Genomic DNA, 21,159 nt, shown 5'->3' on the forward strand with positions numbered 1-21,159 from the left:
TGACCAAATCATTGCTTATGCTTGTGTGCAACTATCCAAAACAGCTCCCATAGGAATTTATAACAATTTCAGTAATTTTGAGCAGAGTTGATGTTTTTGCCCAGTCCATTCTAAAGTCAATCTTAAAAGCCATTCTGACAGCTGGACAGTCAATTCTGTTTTCTCTTGTGTTTGAAAGGGGGAACGAGGCACTGATATTTTGTTTAATTTGTGCCATTCCTGAAATACCTGCTCTATCCTCCTATCTCCTTACATTGCCTATTGGGGGGTTGAGGGGTGTTGCAAGGGGAACGGCTAAGCACAGTGCTATCTGATCTGAACCAACACAAAAGTATTATTTTCTGTGCTGCAGCTGCTTTGCTCATTACTTACTCCTTGGGCCTCATTACGACCCAGGCGGTAAGTTACCGCCTGCGTCGTACCCTTACCACCATGGTGTAAACTATGTTTACACCATGGTGGATGGCGGATTTACCGCCCCATTCCAAGGTGAGTGGGGCGGTAAATCCCCATTTCCCATTTTACCCTTCCCCATTCCCATTTTTGCCCCATAGGGCATAATGGGAGTGGGGAAGGCGCTAATTACGCCACCGTAAATATCGGTGGCGTAATTAGCACCATGGTCCCTTAGCGCCATGGATTTTAACGCCTGCAAAAAGCAGGCGTTAAACTCACCATGGCGCAAAGGGACCTCGGAATCAGGTGTTAAGGGTCGGCGCCGTTTACGGCGCCGTTAACCCCTTAACGCCTGATTCGTAATGAGGCCCCTTGTGTATTAAAGATATCATGTAGTGTTCTGTCACCCCATTGGTGATTGTTGTTTATCTATTAGAACATATTGTGATAACATTTTAAATACATGAATAAATATTTACCTTTGCAAACCAGCCTGATTCCTGGTTCAGTGTGACCAGGGGTGGGGGGGCGGTTCCAGGAGAAGGGTGTGATATGAGTGGTATATCGTTCAGAATAATTAACTTTTAGACAAAAATAAATAAGGATTTCAGTTGTGCACTACATGCCGGGCTTGACTTGGATGTGTGCCGGACTGAAATCACTTACAATGGCCATTATATGTAAATGTACAGAAGAAATGTGATCAATTTTTCAGTATTTGAACCATTCAATGAACTCATGAGCACAATTACCAGATTATGCGTCTTGGCTGAAATAATGTTTATTGTTTTGGGGTTCCATATCACCAAGTCTGCATCAGAGCCAACAGCAATCCGCCCCTTCTTGGGATAGAAGTTGAAGATCTTGGCTGCATTGGTGCTTGTTACAGCAACAAATTCATTTTCATCCATCTTTCCGGACATCTAAAATGAGAAGTGACCACTGATTAGTTAGAAGTTAAGAAGAAGCATGCACTGTGTTAAAGCAAAATTGAATGTTGATGCTTAAGAACTGTACTATAAGACAGTTGTTAGGCCCACATGTTTGTCAGCATAGGCATTAAAACATTTTTTTATTACATAGAGGAATCTTTCTTTCAATTTTGAACTACATAGAGGAAAGGTAATGGTATTATCGAAAATGTACCTTCAATTTAAATACAACACATTTTTTAGGGATATGACATGCTATGATCTACGGAAATCTGTGTCTTTGCTAATGATATATAAAAATGCATGCACATGTTCCACCTGTCAATGAGGTTTACCAGTTGAAATCAAGTCTTCTAATACGAGTCTCAATTATCCCAAATTAGAGGTCTTTTTTGTCTCATATGCCTTCTTGTATAAATATATCATTATATCTCTGTGCAGTGTGGCTTGGAGCCACCTGGGCTTACCTTTTTATTTTCAGTTATAGGGGGATATTTGTATCCTTCCTATCCTTTACATTGTGAGATAAGAATTCCCCACAATATGTGGAGTGCAGAGGGATTACACTGTATCCTCTTTCTCACTGCTCATGTAACTGTTTGGTTACAGTGACATGCTAACCTGAATGACTGGTGGCAGTGGTGTTATCCTACCTACCTTACAGCAATTTATACTTCAAGGCTGTACATACCGCCGCGATAGTGCGCAGACGGGTCATCATTGACCCAAAATTATGACTGTATTAGTTTTTCACTATTTATTATTTACTTGTCCCTTCTTAGTTCTTCTTCTGCTGTGCTGGGTGGGGGAGGACCTGGTTTGACATTTGTCTTCAGTGGGAATCCTTTGTGAAGCCCACTAAGGCTGCAGTGTGTCTGTGAGAACGGGAAACAGGGGAGGCCTCTGAAACTCCACTGTTCTTTGTCTTCTGGTGTGCCTGCCTGAAATGATTTACAACTGGCGGGCTGGCTGTCCTGGAAGGACAGCCGCCACTCAGAGTTTGAATGGTGCATGGGTGCTGATTGTTGCGTTCCTGCATAAAAGGCATGACTCTCCCCTCTGGACTGATATGACTAATCAGTCTTGAGCTGACCTGCATTTTGAGCCATCCCACAATGAGTTGTGACATTCACGGGCTGTAAACCGCCAATACCCTGGGACCTGCAGTCTCTGTGCAGTGCATCATCTTCTGATGATTGAATGCTCTCAAAACTTTGATGGACTCCTTTTAGATCTCCAGAGGCAAGACTCCACTACTTGAAGTCCCCTCAACAGAGTGCTGGCCCGAGATAGTGAGAGTGAGACAAATCGACCGGGCAATAATCACTCTTCACTGGTGCTTCCCAGAAGGTGTCAAAATCACAGAACCCCAAAGAATCCTTTGCTGTCAGTCTCTTCACTAGATGACTGCTGCGAGATCCAATCCAGTGTCCCTTCTTTCATCTGCCTGACCAAGAATCCGGTGATCTGAATCTGCTGCTGCATCATGAGTGCATCGTGCTGCAACCTCTTCCTCACTCCTAAGGTACTTTGAGGCTCTTGGTAGAACTTACCTAGAGTTGCTATGCTTCTCCTGTGTTGCTGGATTGCTGATTCGTATGTTTGGAAGTTTGTCCATACATATTTGGCCAGACCTAACACCTGTGAGCCTACAGGGAGACTTCTCTGAAGTCTGTGAGCCTTTTTCCAACTAAGAGTTTTACTTACTTGCTGCTGAAGACTTCCTCTGGAACCATCGAACTTTCTAAAGCTGTGCCTTACTGTTTTGCCCTCTAATGTGACTCTGAGACACTCATAACTAGATAGGGATGGAGTTTCAAAGTGCTGTGCAATTATTGCCAAGTAGTTACTTAGTTTATGTTGGTTTTGTTTCATTTATTTTACCTGAAACAGATATTCTGAAAAGTTATTTAAAAAGTTTTACTTACCTTTGAATTGCATACTGCCATTCTAAAAGCATTACAAAGTGGTTTACTTACTGTGAATAATGCATTGGTTTTTCTAAAGTTACTTATTGTGTGTTGTAGTACTTACCTTTTACTTACCCGAGTGTATATATTAAATAAACCATTATTTTTATTTAGCTTTAGTGTGTCAGTGTTCCTTTGGTTTCCCGCCTAAGATAAGCCTGACTGCTCAGCCATTGCTACCAACAAAACTTGTGTGGTTCAGGCCCATACTAAGAGTTGGAGCCCTGAGTCCCAAGTGTAAGTCTTGACAATTCCAGCAAATTAGTGGACTTTTGTAAAACCTCATAGCACTCCCCATTGGTGAATCTATTTGCACATTTTGCTGGACTTTTCCATTTTTGTCTAACTTTGCTGAGTGAGTGGGAACCATTTTCCTCACTCACGTATCCTTTTTATGTGAATCTCAGAACCTTTTTCATTACTTTTCATGGAGTCTGCTTTCCTCTATCTGTTAATGGGATCTGTATTTTATTATAGCAGCACACAATACTTTCTGTGCAGTGCTGCTGGAAGCTCCTTGAGATCCCCTCTGGTTTTCTTTTCTTTTTCTTTGCTACCGTATTATTACTAGGATAGGGGGATGCCTTTTATCTGACCTATGCTTTTCTTTTGTGAGATCAACACACCCCCACCTTATGTGGAGTGCTGAAGAGACAACTTGTATCCCTTTTCCCACTTTTCCTGTAACTTTCTAGTTACAGTGACAATTATAACTGGGTGGCCGATGCCAGTGGATGATTTTCTACCGATTTTGTGAAACTTACATCACAGGCTGTATTCGCAGCTGCCGTAAAGGACACACTGGGCACCATTGTCCCAGAATTGTGCCGGTCTTCTTTCTTTGACAATTTAACAATGGCTTGTCCTTTGTTGAACCTTCTTCTGCTGACCTGAGTGGGAGAACTCCTGCTCAGTCTTTTGTCTTTGACGGGCTCACATTGGCAACCTAGCCCGAAGGCACTAGTTCATCTGTGAGGACAGGAAGCTGGGAGGACACCAAAACACCTCAGGTCCCTGTCCTCCAGTGTGTCTGCTTGGATCTAGTTCTGACTGTAGCATGCATGCTGATTGGCTGGGTTCCTGTATAGAAGGCGAGGGTCATGAGGCATAAGCCACAGTCAAACTTTGGAAAATTCATTCCAAAGAAGAAAGAAGAAGGACACCTGAAACTACCTCCAGCAACCTCCATAGCAGACTGAGTGACCGGTGTAGCTCCAGACCTTTCTTCTGTGTGACAGGAAAGATCCAGATCAGAAGACTTCATCCCTTGTACTGGTGGGCTTCAGAACAGCTACAGTTTGAGTGGTGTGCTGTCATTCTTTCAAAAACATAGTTTCGAAAGACAAAAGTCTGAATACAAAGTTTCGAAAATAAAAATTTCGAATGCATTTTTATTATGGTACAGGTTTTATTTTAATTTCGTATAGAAAAAAAAGTTTGTTTTAAAAAGAACACGGGGTTGGTGGGGAACCACCCATTAAAAAATGTGTTTTTAAAAATGCATTCAAAACTATTTTATTCGACACTTTTGTGTCAAACCTTTTGTATTTAGAAACTATCACTGTCGAAAAAATCACTATGAACCAGTTTGAGACATCCCATGACGAGCTCCAACCTTCTAGATCTGCAATTTCAGAATACCCTGGAACTCTGGCACTGCTGTGGTGCATCGTCTCTTCAAGCGTGGTTCCAGCTGCAAACGTGTGGGCATCTGTTTAAGCCTACAGAGACTCCATCCTGATCGTAGAAGTCCCCCTCAGCTGAGTCCTGGACTAAGAAAAGAAAGAAAGTCTGCCAGGTAACAGCCGTAGCTACTACAATGCCTGTGTCGAGCCTCCACAACCTCGTGCCACAACAATCGTCTGTTGGGCATACCTCTGACCGAGTCTGGCCACCTGCTCCTGCCAAAAGTGAATTCTTTAGCCACCAAGGCCAGAATCCCGAACCAGAGCTGCTGTCGACTTACCTTGTGGACAATGTTGTTCTTCACTGAATAAGGTACTGTTGTTGTGTTGCTGTTCACTCCTCCTTATTTTCTATAGTCACGCTGGGGCAGACGACCCAACCTGTGTTCTCCCAGGCCTCAGGAGATCTGTCCTTGAGGCCAAAATCCTTCAGGTGGCCTACCTAGTCCGCTGAACCCATTGAACGTACAACTTTGACAGTGTCTGCCTTCCTTTGTTCTGATGCCCACAGGTCACTGGTCCCCCAGTGTTCCCATTTGACATTTGAGATACTCATTCCCCAGATAGGGTTGGACCTCTAATGTTTAGGCCTACATAAAGTTAATTAACCTGCCAGTATTGCTATTAAGTAAATGTTTGTTGATGAATGATTTGCTAACCTGAAGCTACTCTTAATACTTACCTGTTTTTCATCTAATGTTCTACTATTGAACTGAGTTTTGCAATAGCAAATGTCCTATTATATATATATGTGTGAAACCTTCCCTACTTACCTGAATTGCATATAGATCTTAACAATGCCTTAGTCTATAGAATATATAACCATATTTTGATATAACTACATTGACTATAAGTGTGCTCAAACGTCTTTGTACTCACCTACAACCCTTCGCCTTCCTACACTAATTCTGGCTGTTGACCATAGCTACCAAACCTTTTGGGTAGTAGTAAACCTAAGATTTGGAGCCCTGTACTCCAAAGAGTGAGTGTTCTACAGTCCTAGCACAGGTGAACTTTAGTAAATCTCCCTAACAATATGCAGAATATTTAGTGACCACAACCTGATTTTCAGCAGTGAGATCTTTTTGAATCTCGCTCCATACCTTAACTCATTTTGTTTTCCCATCCATAGTTATTTGTCCCATTGTGGTCAGTCCTTAGGGAGACTAGCACAGGGAAACTGTTTTTCCCAAACATGTTTGTCCCATAGTAAGATAAAGCCCAGGTAGGTTGGTGACAGTTGCACCTTGATGTTGACTTTTTGGAACATCCCTATGCATAAAGTGCTTGGAAGGACTTGTAATGGTGTGTACACCGTGTCTTTGTGCTTTAGTGTCCTTTGGACACCTCCCCCTTAGGCAGGGGTAGGTGGGCATCTCTTTGTGGGAACGTGCCACAGCTTGAAAGTTATTATGACAAGCTGACTGGCTGACTCTTCGCATGATTGTTACTGCCACAGGCTGGGTATGAGTCTGCAGACAGCGCAGATACACATCCTGGACCCTTTGGGAAGTCATGTCTGTACACGTGCTGGATGTCAATGATAGATGCCGGGACGTTTGAATGTAGCAGGTTAGGCAACAAAGGGATAGGTGAAAGAAGGAAAAAGAAGCCCACTCTACACAATCATCTGTGTAGAATTGCACAGTAAAGCAGCTGAGTGTGAATGTGAATATTTGACATTGCTAAAGAAGGTGCCTCTTTGAAAGAGGGATCACTTTAAGTGACTACACCAGTACCAGAAAAAGAATCAACAGTCGTGTGCATTAAGAAACATACCAACCACATTCCTTTCAATGCAGCATTATATTTCATTCAGCGGAGAGTGAGTTGTGAGTGTGTTCTTTTCTCCTAGCTCAATAAAGGAACTAGGATGCCATCCCTTTTTATGGTTCATGTATCTACAACAACAAAAATGAACCTAGGCAGAAGCAGGAGGATGCAGAGGACAGACGACCATTCACATTCATTTCTACAATAAAATGGATAGCCATTTGGAAACGATGGGAGCCACATCCCACTTTTAAAGATAGCCATTTCCATTTAAAAACCTCAACAAACGAGGTTACTAAGAAGTCCAGCTGTTCAGCTCCTTCCCGTTATTTTATTTTTTTAGAACACCAACCCATTTGTTCAGCACTGAGGGGGAAGGTGTTGCCTTCACAAGTTTGACAAGGCAGGGAGTTGTCTGTGCCTTCTGTCAAATCTATTGCATTCAAAAGAAAGAACGGGGCGGCTCAGAGCAATCTTTGGAAGGATGGCACATTTGGAACATCGGTTTATAGTGATAAAATCGAAAACAAAAAGGTCGAAAGTCAAAATATCGAGAAAAAAAATGTCTAATTTTTTTTTTAGTACTTTTTTATTCGAAATGGGGTGGTTCCCCCCTATCCCCCCCTTTATCCACACCGGAACATGGGCAGCCCAAAGAAATATGCAATTCACCAGGCAGTCACATCTCCTGTTACCCATTGCTTTTCCTCGTGACTCAAGATTTCTTTCACAGGGGAAAGGGGGCGGCCAGTGAAGGACACAGGGACCTTGGACATGAATAGGCTTGGCCATGAGGGTGAGGAATAGAGTGCACATTCATTTGCTGACAACAAATTGAGTCATTATTCACATAGGAAATCGTACATTAAAGTATTGCTCACTGTCCCACCCACTTAATGACATAGGCTGAGGTGCAAAGAGCTATGATGTAACAGTAGAAAAGCAAAAGAATGCTGTATGCTGGATGCAGAGGAAGTGGCCAGAAACACAGAATACAAATAAAAACAAAAGAGCTGGGTTTTTCAAGTTAGTAAATGGTTAGTGTAAATTTCTAAACGTTTTCAAGAATGAAATAACAGTGGTGTTAACTACAACTTTGCATAGAGATAAATACACATTACAGTCATGTTAGATTCTTTCGGCCTGTTTTACGAAAAATGTTTTCAATGGAACTTTCCCATGTTAAGACATTTTTGTAAATCAGGCCCCTGGGCTCATGCAAAAAATTGCATTTCATATTTAGAAATTCACCTTTTACCAGTGCTTTGAAGCAGAAAATGCAATTAAAAGGCAAAACACGTATCAATGTTTCTCTACTTACAACACATTTCTCCCAAATGATGGACATTCTTTCTTCGATGCCATTCGTTCCCTCCGGAATAAGGGCAAAATTATCCTTTCCGACCGCCTTTTGTGCTGTAGTAAAAGTGCAGTGAGCACTGCCCGTCACCTGCAGATCGCCACTAAACGAAAAATAATATGTATATCTATAGGAAATCGGATTTGTGGTAATTAACATGATCTTTTGTTTTATTTTGAGCACATTTTAGGAATACGTAATTTAAAAACAGGGGAGTTATTGCAGTACTCCTGATGTATCTAAACCTACATGTGCGTAAGAAGGGAAATACAGGGTTCTGTGTCCTCCTTCTAATGCAACAATTTACACAGGAAAAAGAGGCCTTCGGGGACTCCCATGGATGTTAATTTAGACCACATTTGTACCCTATCAATAGAATCAAAAGCTGTTGAGAAATCTACGAATACAGCACATAGCGAAGCGGGTCCTTCATTTCTCGCCTGTTGAACTAGAGTGTTTAAGATCAAAATATTTTGTGTCATCGACAAATGCCGCCTAAAGCCTGTCTGAAAAGGACTCAAGATCTGGCTAGAACATACCCAGGCATTCAAACCACACAGAGTGAAGCTCGAAAATATGTTGGTCATCCCATCTACTAGGGAGAGCAAATGATAATTATCTGGCTCTGTCCTTTTCCCTTTCTTATGCACTGGCACAAGATGAGCCATTCGCCAGGAATCAGGGATATTGCCATGACTAATCAATCACCTTTTTAAATAAGAGGCACATAATAGTAGCCCAGACTGACCGGTTAGCTTTCATAGCAGCGTTTGACTCCCCTTCAAGGCCCGGGGCTCACAGTAGGTGGTGGAGTAGCCATTATTGCCAAAACCAAACTTAAAATAAGAGCCTGCCCCATCGAGAACCCAGACAGGTATGAAATCCTATTAGCCAAACTAGCCACTAACCACAAAACTACTATCAACATAGTAACTATTTACAGAGTGCCCAATACTAATTCATAACCTGAACTAGACATACCTCTACTACTAACGCCACTCATCAAACCTAAAACAAAATGTATAATCCTTGGCGACCTGAATCTCGGCTTCAACAGTGTGCAAGATCATAAAGCAGAAGCACTACACAGTGCCTTGAAAGACATTGCTTTCACACAACTCGTGAACGCACCCAGCCATGTGAAAAGGAGAACGTTAGATTGGATTCTACCACTTATTACCTCAGTATCCATAGAATCCATTAACACATTACTCCGGTCAGACCACCATAGTGTAAACTTCTCTATCTTTTGTAATGAATCAGATTTACCTAAATCGATCATACCAGAATCTTATGTAACCAGGAATATCTGTAAACTCACAGCAGAAAACCTCAAACCAATGCTAGTAAATACCCTCAATGACAAAAGGATTAGCAATGAGATTCCCTGCATGCTGGCTGATATCTACCATAAGTGCCTGACAAACACAATAGACATCCTAGCACCATGTGTAACTAAAACTAGATGCAAGGACAGCAAATATTCCTTCTGGTTTAATGATGAACTAGTCTCAGACGAAGTAAACGGTCACTGGAACACTATTTCAACAAAACTCACACTTCAGAAGCTGCTGATAAAATTTACAAAGCAGCCATCATTGCACATAAAGCAGATGCGCTCAATACTAGGATCAGCAATGCCTCTTCAGCTACAAAATTATTATTTTACATCCTCAAGGAGCTGGAAAACCCTATCCCAATCACTAACCCAGGTCAACCAAGTAAAGAATGGTGCACCACTATTCAAGATGCCCTTGCCACCAAAATCAAACTCCTACAAAATACAATTATCTCTAAAAGAAACCTACTATCTGAAAAAGACATCATCTCGAACCCCAACACTAAGCCCACAGGAGGCATCACCCCCACATTTAATTGTGTCCCAGTTTCCCAAGAAGTAGTACAAAATACTATAGCCAAACTAAAAGCATCAACGGCAAAGGGGACAACTTCCCAGCACATCTAGTTAAACTATGCGCCCCACCCTCACCCCCATTATCACTAATTTTGTGAATTGTTCTTTTAACTCAAACCTGGTACCAGCCAGTATTATAGAAGTGTGGGTCATGCCACTATTAAAAAAACCTACGCTAGACCCACTAACCCCTACTAATTATCGGCCCATAACTACTGTTCCCTTCCTTCTAAAAATCATTGACAAATTAGCATACAACCACATACAAACCCATCTTGAACAAAACACCCTATTAGGGGATAGACAATCCGGGTTCAGGCCCAACCATAGTACAGAGACAGCCCTTATGGATTTGAAAAGCCAAATAGGTACTATCAGAGACACAAAAAAAAATGCCATATTATTGCTGCTGGACTTATCAGCAGCATTCGACCTTGTAGACCGTGACAAACTCTGCGAAACACAAAAAAATGACTTTCATTTCTCAAATAGCGCCACACTCTGGATCAAATCCTTCCTAGCTGAATGAACATCCAGAGTCACCATCGGAAATGAGGCCGCTGATCCCTTAGTGGTCCCCATAGGAGTTCCCCAGGGCTCATGCCTCTCCCCCACTCTTTACAATGCTTATACTAAACTTCTATTTTCAGCACTAGACGATATGGGTGTCATCTACACCAATTTTGCAGATGACACCCTGATCCTCATCCCCATCACTGGGGACTACACCAAAGATACCCAGACCATCAATAAAGTCTATGCCATCATTCAAAACTGGATGACACTGAACAACCTTTGTCTCAATAATGAGAAAACATAGGTTCTCCTCGTAGGCTCACAAAAAAGAATAAGCATCCTCCATCCAGACTACTCAGATATCAATATTGACGGTACCCTGATCCCAGTACTCAAGCAAGTCAAAACTCTGGGGGTATATATAGATGCCAATCTCTCCATGAACAGCTCTCTCCTCATCCACAGCATATACCGCTAAACTCATTGCACTCAGTCGCCAGTTCCTCACTCCCACCAACTGCATCACTCTGGCTAGAGCACTGATCCTCACCAAACTTAATTACTGCAACGCACTCCTACTTGGAACCTCCAAAACAAATATCAGCAAGTTTCAAATACTGCAAAACAAAGCCCTGAGAGTGGCTCTAGGCATAAAGAAATCAGACCACATCTCGAACATTGGGCGAGAAAATCATTGGCTGCTTATTGAAGCCAGAATCATTTTCAAAACATTATGTGTTGTACATAAATGTATGTCGAATAAAGCACCCAACTACCTCAACAATACTATCAAAAAGAAATCTCCAGCAGGACCCTCACATTAAATAACTTGGCTCTCCTGGAAATACCACAATATAAATATAGTAGAGCAGGAGGTAGCAGATTCAGAGTCCTCGCCCCGACTCAATGGAATGCACTTCCACTTAGTATTAAAAAACGAGGATACTTTGCTAGGTTTCAAAAAAGCCCTGAAAACCTGGTTGTTCAATAAATTCGGACACCTACTAATCTCCACCAACTGGGGAACGAGAGTATTCTCAACCTATTCAGCTGCAACTTTAAAAGAGGGCCCCATCGTCCTTAGGTATGTCTTAGCTGCTCAGCTTGTCTGCAACTAGAGTTAAAAATTTCAAATGCTATCACTTTTGCCATTTGTTTGTAACATTGTTTAAGTAATCTTATAAGCTGTCTGTAACTTCACCTTGATACCTTTGGGTCTGGTCGTGTAATAAATGTAATAAATAAAAAAATAAAATAACTGTTTAAGACCATGTATTACTTCAACAATAGATTTGTGATCAAAATCAACCATAATTCTTCGAACTTCATACTCCTAAACACAGCCCATAATTTCTTTGTGTTTTGAGTGTTTAATATTGCATACATTTGCTCTCCTGCCTTATTGGTACATGACACATAATAGTTCTTGACCCAATTTCCATAACGGGTTTTCATTTTTCTATTAACATAACCTTTCTCATGAAAGGAAAACGTGCTTTTACCTGGTATGCAGTACTATTATGGAATTGAAAACAACAAATTGAATTTTGAACAAATTTATAAACATTTTGAAATGTTTATAAAAAAATAATGCATTTTTAAAAACTATATATATGTGGTTGGGAATGGCAATAGTAGTTTTGGAGGTGGGGGAAAAGTATGAATGAAAAGGGGGGTTTGGGACAGGGAGAACCCCCCAAAAACAAAGAAACAAAATTCGTAATTTGTTTTGATGTTTTTCGTTCGTTACAAATTAATTTGTTGTCTTGTCATGTGTTGAAATCACATGTAACCCTTTGTACTATCCTTCTCAAGTCTTGCCTTAACTGTTTTTTCTTATCCCCAATGACCTTGTTGTAGGGCGTATTAGTTTTCTCACTGTGTTAGACAAATTTACTGCTACCAATGGGAAGGAACTTAGACGTAATTGAAGACACACACCTGAGCACCTCATTAGGTGATCACAGCAATGCATACTCCTCCTCCAGTGTATTCATATAGTTGCCAATAACACTCGCATTCCAATCAATCTGCACTGCACCTACCTTGTGAACAGGGCGCACCGGAAGAGAGTTTAAAGCCACTAACAGAGTCAGGATAGCATGATCATTGTGATCGTTAGATGTAACATCCATCGTACTCTGACTACTTAGTAAATCCAAGCTAGCATAAAAATAATCAATGATGGAGGAGGACCCAACACGTCTCCACGTCGCAGCAGCAGGTATCTCACCCATCACTTGGCCGTTTAATCTATACAGCTCGATATCACTAAACAATTCCAGCCAGTATCATGTAGATTTTGTACTCTTCTCTCCTGCACTTTTAGCTGAGGATGTTTAGCACAGCATAACCTCATAAATAATACAGTTAATCTCCCATCAGTATCCATCCCACATTTTGAGTGTTCTGCTGCGGTAACAGCAAGTCATAAATGAACAACTGGGAAGACTCTGTGCACTCACCACCAGGAGGGTCATCAAGGGCCATCCATGTTAAACATTAACAAGTTCCTAAGATCGTTGAATACAATAACCACTGGCAAATCACACTCGTTTTCAACCACACTAACCACTGCATAAGATTTGAAGTGATCAGCACATAAGGTAAGCAGCTCTCCATAGGGGCGGCCGAGGTTACGCCTCTTCATTTTTATTTGGTAACACGTAAACCCATAAAAGAATGCCTCTCCCCAATAACCACTTTCTTGTAGCATTATTACTTTAGCTGTGCTTTACAGGCCCACAAAATTATCATTCATAGCAAACAAGTGAGAATGCCCCCTAGTGCCAAATCAAAATGTAGCTTCCCACCTTTCAATCATAAACTGTACAACTAGTTGAATTAATCCCAACATTTTCCTAGACCCATTTACTAAAAGAGGAACATGCAGCAGCCTATTCAAATAATTGCAACTCCAAAAAATACTCTCTGATGCAAATGCCACTTTATACCACCACCGGATTGCTTCATTTTTCAGTGTTGGTTTATTTTTGTTTAATGCAAAAGACATACAATGTTGCCAATGCATGCGGATGCATCAGCCAGGGGCTTGTTGCAAGATACAGATGGTGACGGAAAACCCAGTGCCACATTGTAACGATTGATTGAGCAGCCTGCAAACACATGACCGAACACTGACACAGTGACTCATTGTGACTATATTAGGCCCATACTTAAGGCCCTTTATTGGCTCCCAGTTACCTTAAGAATACATAGTTCACCATGCAGACTACATTTTTGGTCCCGGTTTCTTAGCCAATAAAATTCTGAAATACGCTCCTAGTAGATCGCTTAGATCATCCAATTATTATAATTTCTTACTCCACATCGTAAGAAAACACACACTGGAGGGCGCTCTTTTAGCTACTTAGCACCCAGACTTTGGAACGCTTTCTACTTTTTACAAATAACCTAAAAACCCATCTCTTTTCTTCATACTACACTTTATGAAAACCCATCTCTTTTCTTCATACTACACGTTATAGAGACAAAACTCGATTGCATATCTGGAAAACAGCGCCAAGAGGCCACTCGTGGCGATAGAATGCTTTACAAAACTTCATGCATTGCATAATATAGCCTGCGTGCTGGATGCAAGGATGCTGGCGGTGAGAGAGCAGGTGATGTCCCATGAATACTGTGCTGGTGCCACAGCAGTGGTGATTGTGATAATTGCCTGCATGTAGGTAAGGGGGCAGCAAGATAGAGAGCATGTTCTCTCATTCAGAAAGATGTATGACTTTTTATCCATAGCAAAGTGGCCACATTTATATTTTCTCTGAATGCTCTGCTAAAATGTAGGCGGGGTTTGCGTTATTAGGCCATCTTTAGAGTTCAGACTGTCTCTAGACTATTCAACCCAGAGGCAAACGTATCTGTATAGACCATCAGCCCTTCATGCTTAAATACATTGCGGTCCCGCTCAAAGTTTTTCTTCTAGTGTTTAATGAAAGAAAGTGTTTCTCTACCACAGTGAGTATAGAGCTGATAGACTCCCATTCGCATTCTGTAAGACTCACTTATTATTTATTGTTCCTTGACATAAAAGACATAATTGATTGATTGGTTGAAGGATATTTATTAAGCATGGCATTTGAGTTTTCAAAGCTTTACAGAAGGCTATGTGGTCAACTGTAGATCTTAAGGGACATGGAAGAGCATTCCACAGGCCTGCAGCCACCACTGAGAAGGATGGCACTCCAATGCGGCAGTATTTCACCACCAGAATGTGGAGAAGACAGGCAGCAGCAGAACACAGGGCCCATCCCAGAATATAAGGCCACAACTTAGCCTGCAAGTCTTCTGATCCTTGCCGATAAAAATCGCGGTGGACCAAATACAAGGCTTTGAAACAAATGCGCATGGCTACAGGGAGCCAATGAACAGAATGGGAGAAATATGTTAGCAGCAAGGGGTACAAGTGGAAAGGCATGCAGCGGAATTCTGAAGAATCTGAAGGCGCTGTATCACATAAGCAGGTTGAGCTAGGGAAAGAGAACTTCAACTTTTTAAAAATGTTTCTTATTTTACTTGATTCAATTTACAAAATTAATCAAATCCTCTTTTTAGGGAAGTAATAAATGGAGTGGAAAAAAGGGGGAGGGGGCCGTGCCGATCCTCTAGGTCGCAGGTTAAATAGTGAAGTGCAAGGTTAAGAGAGGAGAGGAAGGACGCAAGAGGAGGGATAGGAGGAACTTATGCCAGGATCCTACTGCATGTCCGTTCACTTGTTAAGCGGTATCAGAAAGTTTCTCTTGTTCCAGTTTTTGTCCTCAAGTTTTAAGTTTGTGAAGAACTGGGAGACCGCTATCGTATACGAAGTGTTATCTCACTCAATTAGGTCGCGCCACCAGTCATCTTCATCACAGATCCTCAGGTCTGTGAATATGTGGCCAATGTGAGTCGTTCTTAGCGCAGTCAGGCCCGTACATGACAAGAGAAGGTGTTTAATTGTCTCTTGTTGTTCTTTACTTCTGCAAAAACAGAAATAATTGTCAGTTGTTAGCCTTCTTATGGCTCTGATCTCGTTGGTCATTAGCAAATTCAGTCTGATTCGTAGAAAAGTATTTCTCAGAGACTTATTAGGGAATTTTGTCATGTACATCGGTAGTTTGTTTAGTCCCCTTGTTGTCGGTGGCAGATAAATTATCAGTTTGCTTCTTGTCGTTAAAGAGGTCATCTGGATCCAGTCCCATTTTTGTTTAGGTTTGGCAGGGTTTTGAATGAGTTCCTCCTGTGAGCTAGATATTTCTTCCAAAGCTTTCCGGTTTCTTTGAACCCAGTTTGCCATAAGTTACTTTTTTCCCCCGCTTGATTTCGGTGTGAATAATAGTCAACACGTTTGTTCGGTTACTGATGAATATTTTCCTGTAGAGCATTATCGTATTTCTAACAACCATGGATTGTTGTGACTGGAGGCACAGTTGTTGCGTATTGATGATACTGGTGTTTAGGCCGGCAGGTTCAACGTTATTCGCCAAAAGAGACCTTCCAACCATTGCCAACAAGATGCTATCAGCGTCAGCAATGCATCTGCACCGTAGATTAGAGAAGGTACCACCTTTCCCTTGTAAAATTGTACAAGCAGTATTGTTGTGAAACGGCAGTACTTTCTATCTAAAGCTCTTGCCTGTAACGCTAGTCTCTTTGTTCTTTCTGTCAGATAGTTTTGCATGGGACATTCTTGTTTGTTATTGCTTGGGATCACCCCAAGATATTTGAATTCTTTGACCTGTTCAATCTTGCCACCTTCCAAGGTCCAACAAAAGGTCTCCTGTCATTTTGTTTGTTTTTCCATGCTCATAACCTTTGTTTTTGCCTTGTTAATTTCAAGGTTGTTATTCTTAACGTAGGCTACCAGTTCATTTAATTGGCGCTGTAGGCCGATTGGTGTGTAATCCAGCAGGATTAGATCATCTACATAGAGGAGACTCAAGATTGTTGTCTTTCCTAGAGTTGGAGGAAACGATTGAACTTGCAGTTCTGAGTCTTTGATATCCCACAGCTAAGAGTTGAACAGAGTGGATGGAACAGGGGACCCCTGTTTGACTCCTCTAGCTGTTGGAATCTGACAGCGTGCCCCCTCTATTTAGATGGACCCTTTCTGATGTGTCTTGATGAAGGGCTCTGATTGGCCCTAGGATACTTTCCGGGGAGTTCTGTGCTGTTAGTTTCTCCCATAGTATTTCCCGGTTGACCTGGTCCAATGCCTGGACCAGGTCAACAAATATGAGGTAAATTTTGGGACTGCCTTCATGTATCTTGCCCGTTAGAGTACTCAGTGAGAGGATGTTTGATGATGTTCCTGCATCTTGAAAAAATTCAGATTGTAGAGGATCTTTGAGCCGGTGGCTCTTGCCCAGTTTTGTAAGTTGTCAAGTAAAAGCGACCCAAGGACTTTCCCGATGATGTCTAATAGTGCTATCGGGCGATAGGTTTTAGCTTGGTCTCTTGGGCCGCTTTTGTAAATGGGCACAATTGTTGCTGTTGTCCAGGAAGTGGGTATTGCTAAGTCATTACTTCATGCATTAATGCTGCCCATTCTAACGTGTGTTCCTTAAGATCCACATTTGTGATGCCAATCAGGGCCGTGGGCCCTAGAGATATTCAGGTGGGATACTTTCTTTTTAATGTGTTCCAAATACGAATTTGGAATCCACGGATTGTTTGAGTTAGTCTGGTTAGCAAAGATATCGTCTCTGGGTTTCTGAAACAGAAGAGTAAAGTAATCAGTCCAAGCTCTTTCTCCCACGTTGTTATTTAAGGGGTTGTTCTGGTTTGGAGATGTGGTTTTAATTACGGTCCAAAATTCTCTGGATTTTCTACTGCACACTATCTTTAGCATTGTAGCGGCGTCAACCTGATATAAAGTTGCTCTTTGGGATCGCTACCAGGTCTTATAGGTCTTTGTTGCCGCTTTTGCCTGTCCTATGAGCACACAGGAGCTTTTCACCTGCTGTTTTATCTTTCTTAGTTTTTTCCTCTTTGTTACTAAGAGTTTGTTGAATTCGTGTTGATGAGTTTTTAAATCACAGTTGGTCTAGACTTTTTATTTTATTTCGTAAATTGTCAGAAGTGATTGATAATCAATGGCACTTGTCATGCCAGCGTGTTCTGAGCTTGGTGCCCCTTTGGAGGCCTCCACCTCTGCGGCGATTCTCGACCTGGACTCCCGAATAGAGGACCATGTTACCTTCAAGAGATTATGGTTGCTATTATTTGTTCTAATTATCTCAAAGTCAATCACGTTCTCCAGCATCTCTCTCGAGACGAAAATATGATCCAAGTTTGCTCTTTGGTTATTTCTTTCCCAGGTTGGGGTTGTAAGGGTAGAATTGAATTCTGATGTTTGTAGGTTTTGTAGGTCCTGAGAGGCCATCATAGCCATCCATAGGTGTCCACGGACCATACTGAGTGGAACTTTTTTGTGGAGTTCCTTGAGATCTTTAGTTTTAGGACAGACAGCGTTCAGATCTCCGCAGATTATGATACATTTTGGACGGCAGTCTGCATATGCTTCTTCTAAGATGTTTTCTGCCATTTCCACTAATCCTCATTTGTAATTACTGCAGGGTTCCAGTATGTATTTATCAAAATCATAGTGTCACCCTTGGCTTTTTTATTTTCTGAGTGTTGCTTGGCCCAGTTCAAGAGGGACACTTCGAAGTGGATATTCGTTGTCATTGGTTTTATGTATTGAAATTCACTTCCTCATCTAATGGCAGTCAGAAGGCCTGAGGAAGGACGTCCTCTCCCGCCCCAGACTGCCGGTGAGAGATAGGTTTCAAAACCATCCAGGAGTAGCCGTTTGGTGAGCCACATCTCCTGGAGACATAGGATGTCAAAAGCTCCCAAATTGACATCACTTTGTTCCAGGAGTTGGCAAAAGCCTCTTGTATTCCAGCTGCCCATTGTTATATATTCCTCCTGGGTGGTCTTAGCCAGTTCTCTTGGTGTGTCCTCTCCTTTGTCGATTGGTCCTTTTCGATGGCTAGCTTTTTGTGGCTAAGGCCTTCGAAATCCATGTCCATCTAGAGTGGTGTTTTTTTTTCACTTTCTCCAGTTTACTCGTTACCAGCTCCTCGATTTCTGTGTCCGATTCCTCTCAAGCAAAGCTGATTGTCAACTTATGGAGAGGGCCTGTCGGGACGCGTCCAATGTCCAGAGGGTCCATGTATGCATTCCCGTCTGTCCCCATGGGTTCTGCCTCCGGCCTTTGCTTCATCCTCTGTAGACTTCGGTGCGTCTCAGTGTCCAAGAACTCGTCCCCTTTGGTTACAGATTTTATCCTTGATCGTGTTGAGGGTTCTTTGGTGCGGTCTGTCAAGGGAGGTCGTTTTGATCTTGGAGTGTCCCTGAGTTCCACTCAATTCTTTAATGTTTCTTTCTTATGGGTATACCTGGAACTATTTTCTCTGTGCACCCCCCTCCTTTCATAAGACAATCAAACAAGTCATATACCATCATTTGGAAACTTTCCTGATCTGTAGTCAGCATAGTTCGAATTATTGGGGATGGAATATGTAAGTACACGCAATCCCTTTTACTAGTAGTGCTGAATTCCACAATTTTATATCTTCCGAGCGAATCTGCCTTAGGTTGGGAATACAGTGGATCAATGCCATTATGTTTTTTCTGTTCAAGATTAACTTGTCTTGAACGTCACTTACACTTTCCAATTTGAAGGTCCTATCGCTGCCTAGCTTTTTACTGTAGGAATGTAAGTGTCCTTTTCATTTTCATAGTTTCGACTGAGCCTTTGTTTAGGATTCCAACCAGTTCTGGTTTTGGATTGGATTTTCATCCTGTGCTCAGGTTCTCAGAGGTTGGATTTTGGTCTTTCTTCGGGCTTGGCTGCCTTGGTGTTCCTTTTCTGTGGGGATGGTCTACCCTTATTGTTTGGAGTGGGTAGAAGCGGCTTTTTTTCTGGAAGTTCCTTCTTCTCCACTGCTCTTTCTGGTGGATATTTGTTGTCCATGGCTCTCAAATTTGAACACCTTAATACTTTCTCTCACCTGTCTTTTAAAGTCAAGTAAGGGCTTTCTTGCTTCCCCTCAACGTCTTTCTGGTTGTTTGGAGGTGTTTCCTTGCTCAGCCTCCCCGCCGAGTGTGGTAATTGTACAAGTTCTGATTCCATGTTTTCCACTGAGTACTCTGACATTTCCATGAGATCTATGCTGGGTTCGGAATCCTCAATCACGATATGTTGTTGATCAAATGGAACGGTCTGTCGTGGATTCTCTGGAAGATTCTTCTCCGGGCCTGAATGTTATAATCCGATTTCTAAGGGGAGCTTTTGTGCTCCCTTCTTTACCCCTGCTGTCCTTTGAGTTTGTGTTTGGCTCAGAATAATTTTGTGGAGCCTCTATTGTTATGATTCTGTTCCCTTCGTTTCTATTTTGCCTCTTTCCATTTGCAAAGAGTGGGTACGCCACTGACTCCTTGCCCTGAGAGCAGTTGTGGTTTAAGAGGGGCGGCTTAGCAATTGGATTCCCTTTTGTCCTGCTCTGTGATTCTTCAAGAGAACCGAGTTGTACAGAGGCTGGAGATGGGATGTCGCCTTCAAAAGCCAGGATCACACAGCCGTTAATTGGTTTTCTTTTTGTTGGTCTCTGTGGATGCTCGGGTAATGCTTTTGATGGGATGTCCTCCTCTCCTGGGTTTCACCAACTTTCAATTTTGTGGGGTTTGTTCTATCTAAAGAGCTTGATGGCTCCCTTCCCTTGGTGCCACCCACTGTGACAGTGGGACTGGGGGAAGTTTTTAAGTCCTCATCAGTCTGGGAGGCAATCAAGGTTTTTAGCGTTTTTTGGTGGTCCACCAGTTGCTCATGTTGTTGACTTGCTTCTGTTTCCTTTGGTTTGTAGGTTTTGGATTTTGGGCCGCCCGTGCCCCCCTCCCCCTTTGCTTGCAAAGCTGTAACATAACCTTCTAAGTAAATCATTTTGGTGTGCAGCCTATCTGCCAATGTTGTATGATCCTTCGAGGTATCGTTGATGGATTCATATTGTTTACTAAAAGGCGCCAAGGCTATTGTTACGCCGACATTATGGCAAAATTGTCAGGTTTCTTCTCTTTCCCATTGTTAGAAAAGAGAGTCAAGGATCTTCTATTCCAAGATGGTGATAGCAAGGGAGGGCAATCCATGGGGCTCGTTGGGATATTGTTGCACTTTGATGGTTTTTCAACAAGTTCCTCACTTGTTCATAACTCTTTTTCTGGTAGATTCCTTAATTCGTGTTCCACGATGGAAGCCTCACGTGTTACATCGTGCATGTTATTCCTGTTTTGTGATGGGATAGTTTCTGGGAAGGTGGAATGTCTTCACAAAAGATGGGAGGCAGGGTTGGTTCTTGATGTAGTCCCTTATTTTTAACCATACTTGCGCCGTTAAGGGTCTGAAGATTCGATTGCAGCTCATTAACTTGAATGTCCTTTTCCGGAGTTGAACACTCCCTAGGCTTGTCAGGCGTTCGTGAGTTTGTAGCAGCCATTTTTGAACTGTCCTGTTGGGGAGGTTGTTCCAGGTCCTTAAAGTACCGGATCCCAGTCTTTACCATGGCGAGAGTTGTATTTACTTTCAGGCCAGACCAGGTAAACCTGTGATGCG

At 42.1% G+C, this 21,159-nt stretch overlaps 1 protein-coding gene across 2 annotated transcripts in view; it reads right to left on the reverse strand.

The window, feature by feature from the left end:
- Positions 1-21,159, reverse strand: part of DPYSL4 (dihydropyrimidinase like 4) — a 314,640-nt gene that overhangs the window by 104,956 nt on the left and 188,525 nt on the right. For both annotated transcript variants that reach the window (XM_069611421.1, XM_069611422.1), the window contains exons 10-11: positions 8,078-8,219; positions 1,149-1,319 (exon numbers count right to left, since the gene is read on the reverse strand). In XM_069611421.1, the coding sequence (XP_069467522.1) occupies positions 1,149-1,319; positions 8,078-8,219 (313 nt within the window). The remainder of the gene's footprint in view (positions 1-1,148; positions 1,320-8,077; positions 8,220-21,159) is intronic.

The sequence above is a fragment of the Ambystoma mexicanum genome, chromosome 8 (genome assembly GCF_040938575.1).
Source record: "Ambystoma mexicanum isolate Mex_15411 chromosome 8, UKY_AmexF1_1, whole genome shotgun sequence".
Classification (NCBI taxonomy): domain Eukaryota; kingdom Metazoa; phylum Chordata; class Amphibia; order Caudata; family Ambystomatidae; genus Ambystoma; species Ambystoma mexicanum.